Source organism: Pectinophora gossypiella, chromosome 16 (genome assembly GCF_024362695.1).
Source record: "Pectinophora gossypiella chromosome 16, ilPecGoss1.1, whole genome shotgun sequence".
Classification (NCBI taxonomy): domain Eukaryota; kingdom Metazoa; phylum Arthropoda; class Insecta; order Lepidoptera; family Gelechiidae; genus Pectinophora; species Pectinophora gossypiella.
In genome coordinates, this window is record NC_065419.1 from 3,236,695 (window position 1) to 3,256,454 (window position 19,760).

A 19,760-nucleotide genomic window follows, 5' to 3' on the forward strand; every position below is an offset into this window, starting at 1 on the left:
CAATTGATAAGAAATCTTTTGTCAGGCTAAACACCAATACCAAAATTTTATAGTACCTACTTCAAAAACATACTTTTTGGAACACCAGGCCCATCACCAAGCTTTGAGTTGCTTTTCAAAACAAAAAAATCAAGGCACTTGACAAGCCAAAGAAAATATGATTCAAACAAAGGAAAAAAACAAAAGAAATTAAAATAAAACACAAATAAAAAATAATAATATTTATCCAGGTTTATTCCTTAACATTTACATTATAATCTAGTTATATTTTATACATTGTCCAATTGACATGTTGATCGTCTCTCGCCCCCTGTCTCTACAGTCTGTACTATAATATATGGAAATGCCTTACAAAAGCATTTTTTATTACCACATCTTAATTTTTTTCTTCTAAATGCAAGAGATATAATTTCAATTTTCTTTTTTACCTCTAGTGTGCAGGATATTAACGAACTTATAACTGCAATACTTAGGTATGTATGTAAGTGCCATATTTAAAAGTTTGTGGTAAAAAAAATACATTTGTAATTTTGTGGGGAATTTCAAAATGCTACTATTTAAATAGGTGGTCCAACTTAAAGCCTCACATCCTAATCTATTGTAGTCCCTGCTATAAATATTAAAAACATAATTGGGTTTGTTTATAGAAGATAAATTAGTAAGTACTTACAATATAAAACTACCTTCAAAACAAGGTAACAGAGGCAGGCAAGAGCACTCAGGATACTTTAGAAATAAAAACAGAGGATTTATTTACTGAACTAACACAAAATAAAGGCAGAGGCATTAAAATGGCGGTGAAATAATTTCAATTTCTAACCTAATACTAAACTAGGGGGAGTCCAAAAGAACAAACAAAACAAAATGAATACTGTAACCAATCTTACACCTATTGTGAATATAATACAAAAAAAATGTCTGAATGTCTATTCGTTGTGTTTGAACACTGAATCTATACTAAATACTATCGTTAAAATTAATAAGTTCACAGTTTACGTAACAAAGTGGTTGTCAACCATTTTGTGTTGTTAGCTGCGACATTTTGTAACGGTCAACGTGGAGTTGTAGGTATGTGAACACGATATGTTCAGCACCTCTGCCGAATAATGAAATACCGATTGGTACAAAATACACAAAATGGAAGTTTTGAAACTATTTTTAACCAATACAAATGGCCACAGTCACCTCTCCCGATAGTATATCTCATCATCTCATGATGGATTAACAATTATACTCCAATTCTTAAATCACTTACACAGTAAGGACATTACTTTTCATTTAGATATTATTCAATATTACGTCTATACAGAGAGAGGTTAGAAAAAACTAAACTTGCCTTTTCAAGTAATATTATGCCTATAAAGGGGCATTTAAGTAACAAGTCACCCACAATAACCAATGATGAACGCTATATTCCAATATTATAAAAAACAATTTCGATTGCACCACACCAAACATTCTATCTCATAGATTTCAAATTTACAGCGACGCTGAAGAATACAAACATTTTTATACATACAAAAATATATTGTCTCTGGCATGGGCGGAGCGAAAAGGGATCACAGGTCCTGGGTACAAATGACTGAGATGCAAGATGTCTGAAAGAAAATGACCAGAATGGACGCGTAAAAAACTTAGACGCCATTTTGAATCTTCATTATCAATTTCTGCGTACTTCAATGCAATGCAATCCATTCTGATCACTGTGTGAGGCTGAATTAAGTACTATTTTAGTGAGCCAGTCTCTAGCAACTTTGAGGGGAGGTCATGCATGTAATGTTGGCTGCTGCATTGCTTCCTCGTAGGAAACGCAGAGGTGCCAACGTAACAACTCTTATTTCAATAACGGTGGATTGTCTATAGGCGCGGAGCCAAGGCGGCATGACGTGGTCGACGAATGGGATATTTTCGGATTACTTCCTTTATTTATAAAACTCAGACAATGTTAAACATTCTGGACGCTTCTTAAAGCCAATTGACAATGACCGGCATGGATATTGCTTATTTTATATTTAATTTAGGGTATTTAATCAGTCGCGTCTATAAGCTAACTGGAGTAAATTACGATCCCACATTACAAACGATTCTGTCGCGTCGTTTTTTAAACTCGCCAAGTCTAAGGTTCTCGAGGTATAAAAAGGAAGGCACGTGGGACCTGTCGAGTTTAGAGAACGGCGCGATGGATTCGTCGCACCAGGTTTGAGGCCCCAATGGTGGTTGTGAGGCCCCCGTGGCCCCGCCCGGCACCGGCCGCTCGTGTGCGCGGCTACTCCGCGTGGTTCAGGTCCCCCACGTCGACAGGGATGGACGTCGTGAACGTTGGTGTCTCCAACTCTTCGTGTTTCTTCATTTTCAGCGCCTGCAAGCGTAAGTATCAGTTAGTAAAATTGTTCCACTTAGAAATGACGGCAACTTTTTCCAAGCCAATAATTATTGTAAAAGACTGCACAATGAGCTTACGAAATGATATATTTTTTACTATATTTTTTAGCGTTTATGATTCTTTTTTTTATTTGCCCATTCGGGCAGGCAAAAAATATTTGATTCTATAAATGCAACAGATGTTTTCTTTTTATTCTGTGGTTTAAGGTCCGGACCAATGACAATGAGCAATTAAAACTATATTTTTTTAATTAATTGATTCTATAATGCTTGTGAGGCTGTTATAACTGTAATAATATTATACACTGATTTTATTTTTAATAAGAAAAATATTAAAGAATTATTTATCAATTTAAAAAAGAGAAAAGATTTTTTTTTAATCTAGAATGCAAAGATTACTATTAGCAATAAAATATGTATTAATATTATTAATTGGCAACACAGAGATCTCCACCCAATTTTATTAAAAAAAAAAACATTTTATTTAAAGTTAGTTGGTTATTAAATATTATTATATTTTTAATACTATTTGCGGTGCGACTATGTTACGATTGTTGGCTAAGGATGACGATTGATGAATGGAACGAGTACTTTAAAAAAATATTTAAAAGACATAATAATTTGCACGTTTGGTATAATTTAAAATACATTAATTTTGTGCTCATATGAAGTTAAAGAAACCTGAACATGTAAGTATTTACTTTTGTCTCTTTATAGATAGGTAAACATTATCTTTATTTCTATTTTTAATAGGTATTATTAGAAATGATTATGACAAAGTTCCATTATGATGAAACCCACAAACCTTCGGAACTTTGTCACGATCAGTTTACAAAGCACTCACTTCGACAGAGTTACATTTCGACATATTTTTAAAACGTAACTTGGATAAGGTTCCATGTGCGCTGCGTTTACATGAGAGATGCTCCCTTAGCGTAATGTGATGGGTTATGGACACACATGACGTCACTACACCCTACATACCGTCTCCTGAGGCACGTTTCGTTGCCGCGTCGGCATCGGCGATAGTACCAGACCGTTATTCGATAGCTGTCCATATTGGAAACTCAAGTAAGAAAACAGAAGACATATATAGATGTAAATATAGAAAGGAAGGTAAAGGTGGGTGTACCCTATAGTAGGTACGGTCACGAGCACGAGCAAGTGTATACATATTAATATATGTATACACTTTGGTACCATGTCACATTAACTTTGTTGAAAAACTGTAAGTCTCACTAAATGTCAAATATGTTAGTGTGACAGAGTCCTAAAGTGGGTACATTATATTGCTCATGACTGTACAGTATATCAAGGTGAATGTTGAGTTAATAGGAATTGTGATGGGATTAAAATGTAGTTGTTTGTGCAATACGCTAAAAATCACTTCATCCTATGAACTTAAAAACCTTTATAGATAATACTTATATATTTTCAAATGATCCCAAAGTTAATTTCAACACAGTCCCAACCAATACATACTAAATAATAATAAAATTATTCAAAAATACGTAATAAGTTCTGAATAATAATAAATGAAAGCAGAAACTAACATATTTGTAAAACGAACAATGCAACAACTTATTTTTGACGCAAACTCTTTTGTTTTCCGAAAAGGCGCTTACTTGGTTTTCACTATAAGGCTTTTTAGCCTTCAAGGTTGCCAGATTTAAATAAAGAAGCAAAAATATATTCTTTTATTCCTTCGTATTGTAAAATAACAAGAACCACACTATGCAGCCGTTAGTTGGTTGGTAAACCCGGTAAACAACCCTACGACTTGTGGTAGGTTATGAGATCATAAAATAAAGGTACGATCATAAATAGAGGTACGCGATAAGGGGCACTCAATACCCCTAATAGTGTAGTGTTCTTCTATCTTGTGGGTTGTGAGGTGGATTACCAACCTCATCAAAACTAGTGTTAGTTTAGAGTACGACATGTAGTATGGCCTCACCTGTTGCAGTTTGTAATGGTTGATGATGTCCTGGTCGGCGGGGCAGCTCTGTGTGAACGCGTCCAGCTGGTACATGTGGTACATGTAGCGCCACAGCGCGCGGAATGACGTCTGCAATGTTACACGTTAAGGCTTTCTTAGTGGATGTTTTTGTGACATTCTTCTACCGTGTGGGTTGTGAGGGTACCAACCTCATCAATCCTGGCGTCAGGGTTACTATTGAGCCGCCAAAAGACCCTGACATGGCTCATGTAACGACTACTTACTTATATCAGTAAGTAGTAACCGGGACCAACGGCTTAACGTGCCTTCCGAAGCACGGATTATCTGACTTTTTGGACAATCAGGTGATCAGCCTAGATAAATATATGGGCTTGTTTTCCCATTTTTAGTGTGCAGCCGAAATTTAGTTTTATATATATATAAAACTATTTTTTTTTATTAAACTAAATTTCGGCTGTACACTAAAAATGGGAAAACAAGCCCACAAAAATTTAGTTTATTGTGTAAATTCACTACGAAATGTATACTAAATCGAAACTTATTCTAAATTCTAACTAAATGATCATTTATAAATGTTGATGGAAAGTATCGCGCAGGCGTATGGGGTATATTACAGCAGCGGAACAGGATCTAAGTTTTTGATTCACTGCCAGTCCAGCATACAAGCCACATACCGGTATCTCGAAGTCGACGAAGTACTTCCCGGCGACGCGGATGTGCTGCAGCCGCGGCATCAGCTCGCAGTCGAAGCAGCACATCGTGTCTCCCGTTAGGAATCTGGAAACGCACAATTAGAACTGAGAACTGATATTAGGCAGCTAAATTACTCAATTGTATAATATTATTATGTTTTTTTTTAAAGAACGTTTAGGGCCCTGTGCCGAGGTTTTTCAATCAATCAATCAATCATTTATTTGCAAGAACACAAAGTTAAAGATCTTATTCTAAGTAAAACAGTGCATGTATTCAACCTGCAAGCAGGTGTGCAAATATTTATACATATACCTAATTATATTAATTAAGACATTGTTCCTATAGTTAAAGAATTCGTTGAAACTATAAAAACACATATGTAATAACCATTTCGTTAAATCATGCTTAAATTCTATCATATTTAATTCCTTTAAATTTTCAGGTAAATTGTTAAAAATTATGACACACATGTTATAAACATTTTCTTGCAGCTTCTGTTCCCCGGCTATACAGGTTGTGAGAAGCTGCAGTAGTTTTAGGCGGATGAGACGTTCGTTATGGAAAAAATTACGATTCAAAGTGTAACTATGTTGCCTACTGATAAAGATATTTTTGAAATTGAATCAGTGATGTGCCGTTTCTGGGAATATTCCTATATTGAGAACATTCCCGGCAGTAAAAAGGCGCTAAACTTTAAACCGTGTAAATGATTTTAGAATTTGTTTTCGTATTTATGTTTGCATTTTATATGATTCATCGCGTCCAAGCCGTGTCTGGCGACGGCGACTCCTAAATGTCTATCCCAGGTCGTTTTTATGATAGGCTCTAATGTGGCTAGCAAAACCGAACTTCGATTTGAAGGTTCGGCCACATGGCGCACAGAATAACTGGCCAGCAGAATTAAACGTATAGTTGTAGGAGGGCTTCTGTCGAGTCTTCCGTATTTGGCGTTTTACGTCAAGATCTCCTAAACGCTTCTTTTCGTACAGGTCCACGTTTTTGTGAACAGTGTAACAGTGTAGTGTGTTTGTGTGTGTGTATAATGAGCGCTTCTATCCCGGACATGCCAGCACGACGCAGCACTTCTGTATTTGGAACTCGATCTTGCCACTTGATGCGCAGAATAGACCTTAGACATCTGATTTTATATGATTATCATGTGCTCAGCGGTAAGTAAACATCGTAAGGAAACCCACATTCCCGAGCAATGCATTCCGGAAATATGTGACCTAACGTAACCTGTATTGGGCTGGTTTTGCTTTCACGGGAAGGTCAGACAAGCAGTCACTTTAAAATACCGGACTTGTCAAATTTTCAGTGAAACGAGATAACGCTAGGGAGATGATGATTGTATTATACCTGGTGGCTCTGCGCTCGAGCAGCGCGTCGATCCTGCCGAGGTGCGCGCGCAGGGCCGACGACTTCTGCTCGTCCTTGCGCACCAGCACCAGCTTCAGCTTCGAGTACAGGTTCTCGATCAGAGACGCCACTTCCTTGTCCTGCAATGCGGAAATATTCAGGGTTAAAAAGAGACGGAAAATCCCCCTTGGTGGAAAATCTGTGCATGTGAAAAGAGAGCAAGATAAATGTTTATTCAGTAGTAGTATGTAGGTACCAACTTGACAAATACCAATCGTAGCGCTCAGGCATTGGATGGATCACCGCCCAAATTATGTACCACCTCTAGGCACAGGCATCTTATTAAAGCCTTTCCTAAATCAACCATCTGCACGGTAATATCGAGGGTTTCGACCAATAGACGCAGTAAATGCTATCTACATGGATAGATGCCGTACGACTATTTTCCAAGATCCCAAGTGTCAAACGATTACGAATGAAAAGGTCAATGACCCATGGTCTGCGTCCCTGAAAGTGTTAGCATGGATCTCTGGCCTCCCATCAATAAATTTCCCCTCGAACTGTACCACGCTGATCCTTTATTGGGCGTTGGTGGAGGTTTTGGGAGCAGTAGACATCCCAATAGTTTGCAAGCCATCAGAAGCTTAACATCTATAAATTGTTTTAATCATGATATAAGAAGACCAGGTATGCTCAATCCTATGACAAGCCGCCATTGCTAGCTCATTGATGACGTAAGTGTTACCATTCAATTGGTATCTCCAACATTCCAAGGACTTAAATCATATTATTGAAAATTAAGTAAATTACTGACTAATCTATTTAATTACTATTATTTGTCACATATATAAAAATAATTGAAAATGTACGTAAATCTTTTACTAAATCCTTGCAAAGTAAATTAAAAACATTGGACGTGGGTAATTTACTTTTACGAAATGGCAACGCAGGGTCGAATGACGTCAGCTGGGCTAACTTTGAAATGCTAGCTGTCAGTTTTGAACATACCTGGTCTTCTTATACCATGGTTTTAATTTAAAAGCGGGTACTATAATAATTACCTGTACGAAGAGGTTATGTCCACCAGGCACGGACTTCATGATGTGGCGTTCGATCTTTTCGTTCTCGAGGATGGCGAGCCCGTTGTCGATCAGAATGGGCGGGTGCGTCGCCTCGAAGTTGGTGCGGAAGTCTGGCGGTGGCTTCTGCATGTCCACTGTTGTCACCTGCAATGGGTTATACGGGAGTATAGACGTGTTTACTCTTGAATAGATCAATAGTATAGTCCGCGCGCCCTGGACCTCACTCCCTGAGTAAGACCCAGAGGGGGTAAGACCGCCCGATATGAATTGATACGGCGCGGATAGTTTCTGTTCTATGTATAGAACGGTTTACGTGTTTTAAGACAGTAGTTAAACAAAAACTTTACAAAAAAGGTTATTATAAAGTTAATGATTGTTTAGAAGATATGAATGCATGGGATTAACTGTCTGAGAACTGATATTAGGCAGCCAAATTACTCAATTGTATAAAAATATTTTGATTATTTTATTTTTTTAAAGAACGTCTAGGGCCCTGTGCCGAGGTTTTTCTTGCAGCTTCTTTTCCCCGGCTATACAGGTTGTGAGAAGCTGCAGTAGTTTTAGGCGGATGAGACGTTCGTTATGTAATAATTGACGATTCAAAGTGTAACTATGTTACCTACTGAATAAAGATATTTTTGAATTTGAATGTACGTAGTATTTATTATTCTTTATTCTATGGTTATGGTTATGGTATGGTAGTGGACAGCCTCCGTGGTCTAGTGGTTAGAGCGTTAGGCTCACGATCTGGAGGTCCGGGTTCGATTCCCGATGGGGACATTGTCGAAATCACTTTGTGAGACTGTCATTTGTTTGGTAAGGACTTTTCAGGCTTGAATCACCTGATTGTCCGAAAAAGTAAGATGATTCCGTGCTTCGGAGGGCACGTTAAGCCGTTGGTCCCGGCTATTAGCCGTAAAAACACCTCCACCAACCCGCAGTGGAGCAGCGTGGTGGAGTATGCTCCATACCCCCTCCGGTTGATTGAGGGGAGGCCTGTGCCCAGCAGTGGGACGTATATAGGCAGTTAATAAATTCTATGGTTATGTGCAGAGCTTTTTCTTGCAGCTACGTTTGCTCGCCTGTACAGATTGTGAAAGCCTGTCATTCGATAGCATATTTATTGGGGAGTTTGGGTCTCCTAAAAAGGTTGCACAATCAAAGAGCAAAAGTTCAGTCACTGATCCCAGCGAACTATTTGTAAAAAGTGGTAAAAGTGAACCATTAGTTGTCACAATTATAAAAAATATATTTTTGTAGATGTTCTTGATTACCACGTGCTCAGCGGTGAAGGAAAACATCGTGAGGAAACCCACATACCCGAGAAATACGTTCGGAGGTATGGGCTGGTTTTCCCTTCGCTAGGTGGAACGTCAGACAGGCAATCGCTTCTGTAAAAAACCGGACAGGACCTGTCAAATCTTCAGGTTAGGTAAGCGGACCCTGTTAAAAAGTGGGATGATGATGATGGATTTGTAACATGGCAGATGGAGTACGTACCTTTAAACTGATTGTCTTGAGTTCGGCTAAGAGGTACAGGTCCATGAAGTACTCTTGGCAGAACAGACACGCGCCCTTCCGTCGTCCGTCGATTGTCGACGCCTGAAATTAAAAATAATATTAATCAATGAAACTGAAGATATTATTTATCGGATTTTACATACAAGAAAAATGCCATAAAAAGTATTTCTTAAGTCTAACAGAAAATAAAAATAGGTTACTTGACAACCTAGTCAAATGAGATACTTTTTATTGAAAAGTCAAAGTTTTCTTAGGAGTTTGTATGGAAATACTGTCCTGTGACGTCATCAATAAAAGAGGTCAAATGTCGAACTCATTGTTACTTAATTCATAAATAAAATTCGAAAATAAGTCCAAACTAAAATGAGATTGATTTTTGATCATCTATTTCTATGTTTTTAAGAATGCGCAGAAAAATAATTAATCATTCAGAAATTAAATTTCAATCATTAATGCGACATATATCTCGGGTTTCGACTGACCAGTTGCATAGTTTGCCGTCTATTAGGTTAGGTAGGAAGATAAGATTTACCTACGCATACACCGCGTCTATTTTTGCGCCGGTCTATTGTTATACCTGTCATTTCTTATCCGCCGAAAAGGAAAGGGACGGGTAATCGACAGGCATAAAATCACGAACGAACACACGTCAATTTTAGGCAGGAATTTTAAAAACCCTCCCAAATTTTTGTATTAGCCAATATTGCCCGACAGAATGAAGTTGGCAGCACACGTCAAACGGGTTGCATACTAGCGAGATGCCTATTTTATTCACCCTGGTTATTCATTAAAAAAAATTAACAGTTGTCAATGATCCGTCCCTTTCCTTTTCGGTGGATTAGAAAACGACGGGTATAACTTAAAATGAAATTAGGAGGTATCTGCAAGAATCGGGGACAATTTCTGTTTAAATTTTGTACACATTTATTTATATTTATACTTATAAAATAAATTTAGAAGTGTCGGCAGGAATCGGAGCCACTGTTATATTTTAAATATATTCCACAGAACATTCGCTATGAGTTCTGGTTGCGTATTTTCAATTAGTTTTTTTATCTCACTAAAGTGGTTATGAAATAGCGTTTAAGATTTTCATAATAGTGCTATAAGTAGGTTTGTCTGTTTATTATACTGAGTTGTGAGTTAACTGCCGACGTTCAATTAGACTTGGTAATTAGAGAGTGAAGTAATTACCGTCATAGAATTTGTATTTAGCATAAGTATATTGTAAACGCTAAGTACCCCGTATTAAGTTAAAAGGTGAATATAGGCAAATACATACATCTTCTGAAATCGTCTCCCGTTTTCACAGAGTCCGCTTACCTAACCTGAAGATTTGACAGGTCCGGGTTTTACAGAAGCGACTGCCCGTCTGACCTTTTTTTTTTTTTTTTTTTTTTTTTTTTTTTTTTTTTTTTTTTTTTTTGACGTGACTTATTGTAGATTTGCCGCAGATGGCATTAACTACTTGGCCGGACAAATGGGGAGCGCTGAAGGCTCTCACCCGGTACAACATTTAAGACAACAGGCCTGAGGGTGCCCAGTTGGGCGCGAACCTCGGCTCAGGGCGTCGTCTGAGAGGAAAAACATTTGAAAGAATTAATCGACCCTAGTGGGTCGATAGCGATAAGCGCTGAATGAGGGAAATCGTCGACCACGCCGGCGGGGTCGGTATCGGGGTCCTGAAGTGTTTGGTGTCGCGAGCTGATTGGCTGCCTCTATGGCTAGGGTAATCGGGTCGTCGGGATCGTATATTACGTCCTTCGGACGCCGATACTTTTCAGTACCGTCCCTAAGCGGGATGTAATCGGAAGCCGCAACTACCAGGGGATTCGGGTGGTGCGGAGCAGAATCGAAAAAACGTTTGGAAGCTAATTTGAGCCATTGGGCAATGGTTGGCAGACCTAGGTCAATGTGCAGATTTTCATTGCGAAGGAACCACGGAGCTCCCGTGGCTTTCCGCATGAAACGATTTTGTATTACCTGTAGACGGTGGATTTGAGAGGGACTCGCATGAGCGAAAACTACCCCTGCATAGGTCATGATCGGACGGATGCAAGTCGTGTAGATTTTCACCTTATTCCTAAGGGACAATTTACTTCGCTTGTTAAGGAGACAATGAAGACGGCCCATTACAAACGCGGCGCGATCGCGCACACGTTTGATATGGGCCTTGAAAGTAAGACGTCTATCTAAGACTACGCCGAGATATTTGACTTGCTCCTCCCAAGGGATCGGCTTGCCAAACATCTTAATGATTTTAAGTTGACGGCGTGACCGTGGCGTGTTATAATAGCCCTTTGAAAAGTACACCGCTGCACTTTTCTCCGGGTTTACCTCGATTCTCCATTTGCGAAACCACTTGCCCAAGGCATTGGCCGCGCGTTGGAGGATTCCGGTCATCATAACTCGACCACGGCACGAAGAATAGATGGCTGTATCATCCGCAAATAAAGCTAATTCGGTATTAGGGGATTTGGGAATGTCACTAGTATACAATGAAAATAGTAAAGGGGAGAGAACGGAGCCTTGTGGGACTCCGGCATGTATAGGGTGCGGTGACGAGAGCGTCCCTTCCACGCGGTAGCGAAAGGTTCGATTTGAGAGGAAGTCTCGTATGATGTGCACGAGACGGTCTGGCACTCCCAGTGAATAAAGCTTGTAGATCAAGCCGTTGTGCCAGACTTTGTCGAACGCTTTCGCCACATCGAAGAAGAGCGCTCCCGTAGCGACAGGTTTTTTTTTTAAGTTTAATCTACTAGAGATATGTTCAACAATACGGTGCACTTGTTGAACGCAGGAGTGTTTGGTTCTAAAACCAAACTGCTCTGGTGGAATAAGACTATTGGATTCGGCGTAGTCCCGTAATCTAGCAAATATGAGCCGCTCATAAACCTTCCCCATGGAATTGAGGAGACTTATGGGGCGGTAACTCGAAGGTTCGTTTTTAGGTTTCCCAGGCTTTGATATACCAATTACAATTGCTTCTTTCCACTGCTGTGGAAAGACGCAGTTGCTCAAGGCGACGTTGAATATTGCCGTTAGTAAGCAGATGAGGGGAGCACCGAAGTTTTTAAGGACACGATTCGTGATACCGTCTGAGCCAGGGGCTTTTCGGGTATGAAATCTTTTGATAATACCTAGGACCTCTTCCTCAGTTACCTGTGGAAGAGGAGGATCGGTGGGAGGTACAGAAGCCCTACGCTGAACTTCAGAGTTCACCGTCGAGAGGTGCCTACGATCGATAGGGAGAGTGCTGGGCGAGCATTGGGCTTCGAGACTGTCTGACCTTCCAACCCGAGTAGGGAAAGTGAGATACCTCCGAAATGCATTTCTCGGGAATTTGAGTTTCCTCACGACGTTTCCTATCACCTTTGAACATGATAATTATGATCCATTGGAAAATCATTGATTTAGGCTACGGGCCTGCGGGCTGGATTGGACCTCACGGCCCTCTATTCCGAAATACCCATTTAAATTCTACGGCCTCTGTCGTTCAGTGGTCGGGACGTATACCAAAAATAATTTTGATCCCAAATTTGGTTAGGACGTTGCAGACTCACAGATCACAAGATTGTCCGAAAGTAAAGACGATTCGTGCTTCGAAGGGCACGTTAAGCACTGATATATTCGTGTAACAAGTAAGCCATGTTTTCTTGAATCTTGGTTGAAATCTTCACAATATTAGTTAGGTGTGGAATATTCATGAAGCATTGTTATATGAAAACCTTGTCGGTTTGTCTGTCTACATAATATACAAGGACTTCACGTGTTTAATATGACGTTTTTACTTAATATATCGTGTTTGTTTTTGTACGGAAGTTTAGTACGGCCTCCGTGGTCCAGTAGTCGAGACGTTCGGCTCACGATCCGGAGGTCAGATCGAATCCTGGTGGCGACATATCACAAAAATCAGTTCGTCAAACAGAATTCAAAATCAGCATATCGCCCATATAATGACAATATATACTTTTTTATTATTATTGGCTCCAGACAATCACGTGATGAAACGAGCGTTCGTTTGGAACAAAGCAGTGCGTGCGCGCAGGTCAGGCCTTTGTCGATTGTAGTCGTAGTCTGAGTCATCGCCTGTATTCCGGTCAAAGGGCTTCACGGAGCGACGGAACTTTCTCCTGTTTTATTCTAACGCTTACGGTCTATGGCTTTGTTACCATTTCTTGGATTTTCTAACTCTATGGGATGTATGAAATCCTCGATAAGGAAGTGATAAATGATGATGTGATCCAGCCGATTACGGCTACGGCGACCGCTTCAACTCCGACGTTAATGTGCTCGCATGTGGCTTATTATATAGCCAATCTTATTGGAGAAGATCGGTTGGGCTTTCGGGTTAGGGTGGCGTGCCTCCGCTAGTGGGGAGCGGAGATTTAACGTTCTATACGCAGTTTTATTCGTTATTCTATGACCAAGGCCCATTTTTCGAACGAAATACATAGGTTTATTTCTTTACCACCCTAGACAAGATTTATTGAATAGATACCTATTGTACTCACTTCGATAGTAGACATATTCTGTGCCGTCCAGTGGAACGTACACAGACTATTAATTTTCGCAACACCATCCTGTTGTAGATAAAAGCATATCGTAGACTCATATCGACATTAGCTATAATAAAAAGCAGTATAAAGTGACAAAATAAAGGCGTTTATAGTATATTATGTTGCCTACATTTGCATGTCACAGTACAACGGCCCGCGAGGGTGACCACCTGTCCGACAGGTGGTGGGATTATTCGGCAGCTTACAAAGGTGGTAAAACCATAACCTAGTCTTTATAATCGTGCAATCGGGTAAAAAGATGACTATAATGATGGATCGTCGGCTTAACTCTAGTCGACTTCAAAGCGTTTTTGTTTAATTGTATATCTTTTGAGACTTATGACGTGTTGAATGTATAAATGATGTGTCGTGGTACGGACGGAGCTAGAACTTCTATTTGTCATGACTTATTGTAGGCTCGCTTAAGCACCCACCCGGTACAAAATTTAAGACAACAGGCCTGAGGGTACTCGGATGACCGCAAATTTCGGCTCAGGGTGTCATCTGAGAGGAATATATTTGAAAGAATTGATCGACTCTAGTAGGAAGTGGGATGAAAAATTGCGACTCCGCCAGCGAGGACATTATTTTTTATTCCGTAGAATCAGGCATTCAAAACCAAAGGGTAAGTAAACCTAGGGGATAAAATGAATAGTATGTAGTATAAACTGCAAAAGTCCAATCAGTTTCTTGTAGATTAACTGATTGCACTATAGACCTCCTGATTACGTGTCGTTCCTTATATAGACCACAAACAGGTACAAAAACATACATTTTATAATTATGACAACTAATGCTTCATAATTTCACTACCTACTGTTTACTAATAATTCGCTGGCTCAGTGACTGAACTTTTGCTCTTTGATTGTAGTATCAATGCTATAAATATTTTTCTTTTATTCTTATCGTGTGCGTTGTGAGGTCAATTACCAACCTCATCAGCCCTGGTGTCAGGGTTATTATTGAGCTTCCAAAGGCTCTTGACATGGGTCATGTATCGACTAGTTACTTACATCAGTAAATAGTAACCGGAATCTACGGCTTAATGTGCCTTCTAATGCACAGACAATCAGGTGATCAGCCGGTAATGGCCTAACCAAACTGGGGATCATAAAGAGGTTTTTCTGATATATTAATATGTCCCAACCTCACATGTTTTTTTTTTTTATTAAAATTATATTCTTGTGTGTACGCGCCTTGTACAGCATGGTCCCTCTATTCACGGACTGCGCGTGGAATAGAAACCTAGCGACGCGATGATGCGTGACGCTATGGTAGACATGGCCAACCACACCTGTAGTGCGTTACCGATCATTGAATACACTGCGTGAGAGGATGCCGAAACAAATAATGGATATCAATTGTTTTTTTTATTTTTTTTTTCAAAAATAGTGTTCTTCACCTGCGAAAACTCAACAAAAGAGAAAGAAGTTTGTTCCAGCCAGAAATCAGCGCCGATAAAACAGTTGAGACTGTTAAAAATTACGCAGCATAAAATAGCAAGCATAATAAAATCAACAGCGCAAGATTACCAGGGCATGTCTTAACACACATAAGTTTACAATAAATTACATAAAATAAAGGCCTACTTTCCTTCCTGTCGCGCTGCTAACCGGGCAATTAAAGTTGAGCATTGCTATGATGAATTATTCAGCAGTTTGGTTGTACACTAAATAATATAGCGTAAACATTGCATCATTGTTGGGATCTAGGAAGTTTAATTGGTGTGAGATACGTGTGGTCACTCTAGTGTGCGCTATGACGATACTTGCCGTCTCAAAGTAAATAATGACTAGAGAATTATGGAATAAGTACTACAACTGGGGGGTTAAAAAGTCTACACAGAAGCAATTCATCTAAGAAAGCAATATTGCTATTTGACATTTGTTTGCACTGCGCACTTACTTTTATTTGCGCAAATGTCAAATAACAATATTGCTTTTTTAGATGAATTGCTTCGATGTGGCCTTTTTAACTCCCCTGCTCTCTAGTGATGTGGTGAATGAAAGCTATTTATAGTTCTGAACTGTACCATCATCATCATCATCAGCCGTACGACGCCCACTGCTGGGCATAGGCCTCCCCCAAGGATCTCCACGACGATCGGTCCTGCGCTGCCCGCATCCAGCGGCTTCCCGCGACCTTCACCAGATCGTCGGTCCACGTTGTAGCGGGCCTACCCACTGAGCGTCGTCCGACACGCGGCCGCCATTCCAGAACCTTTCCGCCCCATCGGCCATCGGTTCTCCTCGCTATGTCTCCTGCCCACTGCCACTTCAGCTTTGCAATTCTCCGAGCTATGGTGACTTTAGTTCTCCTGCGGATCTCCTCATTTCTGAACTGTACCATACATGTTAATTTACCTTCTGCCATTACATGGCTTGAATAGTTAATATGTATTTGGTATCTATATGTAAGAATCCTTTCAACAATATATGAGTCAAAGAATAACACAGTCAGTACAAAATAAATGTGTACGTAAACTTATCAAATCAAATGATTAAGTATAAGTGTGTGTTTGGTTGTATAAGTTGTTACTAATATTAGCATATAAGTTGTTTGTTACTAACATATATGGATACAGTCCGAAATAAATAATTTGAATTTTGAATTTGAATTAAGTCATATATCTAGTATATGACAATTGGGTTGTGTACTAGGTTCAAGATTAAATATGAATTTCTGATTACTATATAGACAAATCTAAAACTAACGAAAATCTTTTTCTTTTTTCTATTTGATTCCATAGTAATTTCGTGATCATGGGTATGAGATTTATATACGTTCGATTACTACACCTCTTTCATTGGATCTGGTGCGTTTTATGTCCTTTGTAAATACTAAACATGATTCAATAGGTATAATGCAGACATGTATTGGCATATGGAAATTGTTAATTTATTAATGGGCCAGTTTTGTTAATAGGCAAGTAACTACTATCAATTAACATGTGCGATAATAATGGAAGGTCTCAGATTCTAGCCATACACGTCACTGATGTCAACAACTCAATTGAAATCAAGGCGTCTTAAACAGAACGGATAAATAAGTTCTTCCAAGAAACAATAAATTCGAGACTTCAACTGGATATTAATAAAAGATCAGTCGTAATATCTCAAACAAATCACATTGAGTAGAAAAAATCGTGGACGCAGAATGAGTAGTGGAGCAGCGATGCGCGGCGCGTGGTAATGAAGACAGGTTGGAAACACTATAAATCACAATGCCAAATTGCTGCATTCTAGCAATATCTGCGGACACGATAGGATGTCTTGTGGCCCAACCAGGCGTAGCAAACAAACATTGGGAGTCAACGACACCGCCGAACATACAGGCACTTTCAATTTCGTGAAATCGAAAGCGCTCAGCGCACACATCCCGCGCCCGAGCCTCGCTAATTCTCCGCATTTTCGCCAATATGGCGGCGAAAAAAGATAATCCGTCACGCTGTGCGCGGGCGCAGCCAGCCGGCGATTTGTCATTGCAGCTTCAGGCGCACGATGAAAGCCGCGGGACTGATCGTGTGAACACAATTTTGAAACTTGTGAGATTCATCAATGCATACTCGGGATTTCCAGATTTAACGAGATAGACGAGCATTATTATGATTAAGTAAGCCATTTCTTACGTCGATTTTATCTGTTTTTATGAACAAGTAGCTTCACCATTGAGGCTTAATTGTCTGTTTAAATAGTGCGAAGATTTTAACATCAGATCGGCTCTTGGAAATTCTGTTTCATTAAAAATCCATTTAGCAGTCCCTGAACCTTAGTATCAAGAAAAAAAATCTTAGTTTCAAAATGAGAAAATATCAAGATGAAGTGGTCATCTAAGATAGGCGTAAAGTCAGCGACCCGCGACAGTAAAAGCTGGCAACATTGCGACTGGTCGAGAAAGTGATCACCTCAATTACATGACCACCTTATATGGGAGCTAGGTTTTATAGGAAACTTAACGTTTCCTTGACGATAAGCAGACATAAATGAGCAGATCACACGATGAACGACGAGATTATCAATATAAAGAAGGATGTAGAATGTAGTGTTTATGAAGTTTCACAGGAAACCAGACTGATTGGTAGAAATGGAAATATTAATCCGACACGTAAAGGGTGATAACACAACAGATCAGACGATTAATTGGAGCGATAAACCGGAGTGATTGAGAACTGGATGAAGGATAGTAAACGGGTGAACTTTCTAGGGTTTATTTATAATACCTAAGCCAGTTTAGAAAACAGCGTAAAAGAAAAGTCTAAGTACGTCTTAAATTCTGCAAAATTATGCTACAACGTTACAAGTAACAGATATTTTGTTTTCTGTGGAATATTTTTCGACTAACGACCTCATCGTAAAAATGGACGATTGACTCGTGGAGTAATATCACGACATTCATTACATGAGAGAATTTATTTGAAAACATCGCGTGTACCATCCTCAATTTGAAGTGAAACCCCGAAGCTAATTGGTAGTTCTTCCGCGTGAGAAAGGTGATTTGACAGGTTTTCAATACAACGCTACGTTGTTGCCCACCCTCGCTGTTTGCAGCTAGAAATAGAATTTGTAGCACCCTTCACTTCCATCCAAATAATTCTTTCAAGTAACTTTATTTAAGACTAAGTTAAGTATTATGCTATCTTTCATTCATCGTCATTTACAGCGGTTCCTGATAGTTTTAACCTACAAAGTTTTAATTAGTTTTAAGATTTTTGAGCTGGCAAAATAAATGCACCACTCATCCTGCTGCTCTTATCCCATTCTGACTAGGGTCGACACAACTTGTGTACCTGAAGAAACACATAATAACGGGATCTTACCGCGTTTATAGCAGGGATATGAGACTCCCGATATTTCGACACTGTTGCAAGTGCCATGATCACGCTATAAACGCGGTAAGAACCCGTTATTATGTGTTTTAATTATGATAATAACCGCGTAAACTTAAAACAATGTATGTATAAGTACCTCTCATCACTCATCTCATCTCTGTCAGTCGTCATCTCACTACTCACACCTTTCACACACACATCCTTCTTCACTCTATCCATCCACATTCATACTCACAATAACAGTGATATTAAATAATGCACCACTAAAAGTGGGAATATTTTTACGATGTAAGTAAAACTGTGGAGCAAGAACGCCGTCGAATTTGCTCCTTTTGACCATTTGGAATATTCCAATATTGTTATTACTATGAAAGTTCAAAAAGTTTCGAAATACAGCGACCTCCTTTAAAATATATCAGTCTCATGATCTCATCATCATCAATTGGAAGTAATTCCAGGTACTTCCGCAAGTGAAGTAATGCTGACAGGTTTATGATTCTGCAGCCACTCTCACTGCTTGATGCCCGAAATAGGACCCTGCTCCAACCACCAAGTAATCCTAATATGGAATGTATATATATATAGAAGCTTGACAAGTTTATAAGCAAAAAGATTTTAAATGAAAGCTTTTAAATTACTTTTTTACAGTGTTGAATTACGATTGAAAGCTGGGCTGAAATATTTTACACTTTTCTTTACAGTTGAAAGACTGTAGTTTAAGAGTTTGTTAAGTATATTATTAAAACTTTCTTATTCTGTCATCATCATTTGCCTAGCGCTATCGTTTCTGACAAACCGTGTCCACTTGGCGCTTACCTAACCTGAAGATTTTGACATCAGCTAGTTGCCAAGGGATGGTATGCGATTTCCAGGCAGACCACCAGCCCGATGGTCGGATGACATTGTGAGGTACGCCGGAAAGCAATGGATGAGACTTGCATACACAGGAGCGGCAAAGGTGGCGTGAAAGAGAGGAGGTCTATACCCAGCATTGGGTGGATACAGGGTGAGTATAGATTGAAATACATGATTATTTCAGTAAAACCAGTATTAGTAAAAGCTTCATATGACGCAGTTCGCTATCTAGTGACAACAAATAGTGTACTGTGCGGACAACGGATGTGGATTGTGCAATGGGCACCTCCTTTCCGGACTCGCCTGCAGTTTTTGTCCTCGGTCATTCCGGTCAATGTCTGACGCATCATTGCCTAGCTGGTGCAGACTTTCGATATTTGTTTCTACATCCGTGAGATTAAATATCAAAGTTTTTTCGTATATTGTCGTCTAAGAGTGGAAACCTCGTAAGCATTTAAACACTTTCTGAGGTGGTTTTCTTCAACATTTCGACTTCTTTCAAAAAATTTTATTACAATTAA

At 39.4% G+C, this 19,760-nt stretch overlaps 1 protein-coding gene across 6 annotated transcripts in view; it reads right to left on the bottom strand.

The window, feature by feature from the left end:
• Positions 1–208: 208 nt before the first annotated feature.
• LOC126373945 (chloride intracellular channel exc-4) overlaps positions 209–19,760 on the bottom strand; it is a 103,926-nt gene continuing 84,374 nt past the window's right edge. For 3 of the 6 annotated variants that reach the window (XM_050020321.1, XM_050020325.1, XM_050020324.1), the window contains 7 exons: positions 8,977–9,078; positions 7,456–7,620; positions 6,395–6,534; positions 5,017–5,119; positions 4,340–4,450; positions 3,367–3,432; positions 209–2,359 (listed from right to left, as the gene is read on the bottom strand). In XM_050020321.1, coding sequence (XP_049876278.1) covers positions 2,267–2,359; positions 3,367–3,432; positions 4,340–4,450; positions 5,017–5,119; positions 6,395–6,534; positions 7,456–7,620; positions 8,977–9,078 — 780 coding nt within the window. In that variant the 3' untranslated portion in view covers positions 209–2,266. Of the gene's footprint in view, positions 2,360–3,366; positions 3,433–4,004; positions 4,277–4,309; positions 4,451–5,016; positions 5,120–6,394; positions 6,535–7,455; positions 7,621–8,976; positions 9,079–19,760 lie in introns of those variants that run through there. The other 3 variants (XM_050020323.1, XM_050020322.1, XR_007567377.1) reach the window with 3 other exon arrangements.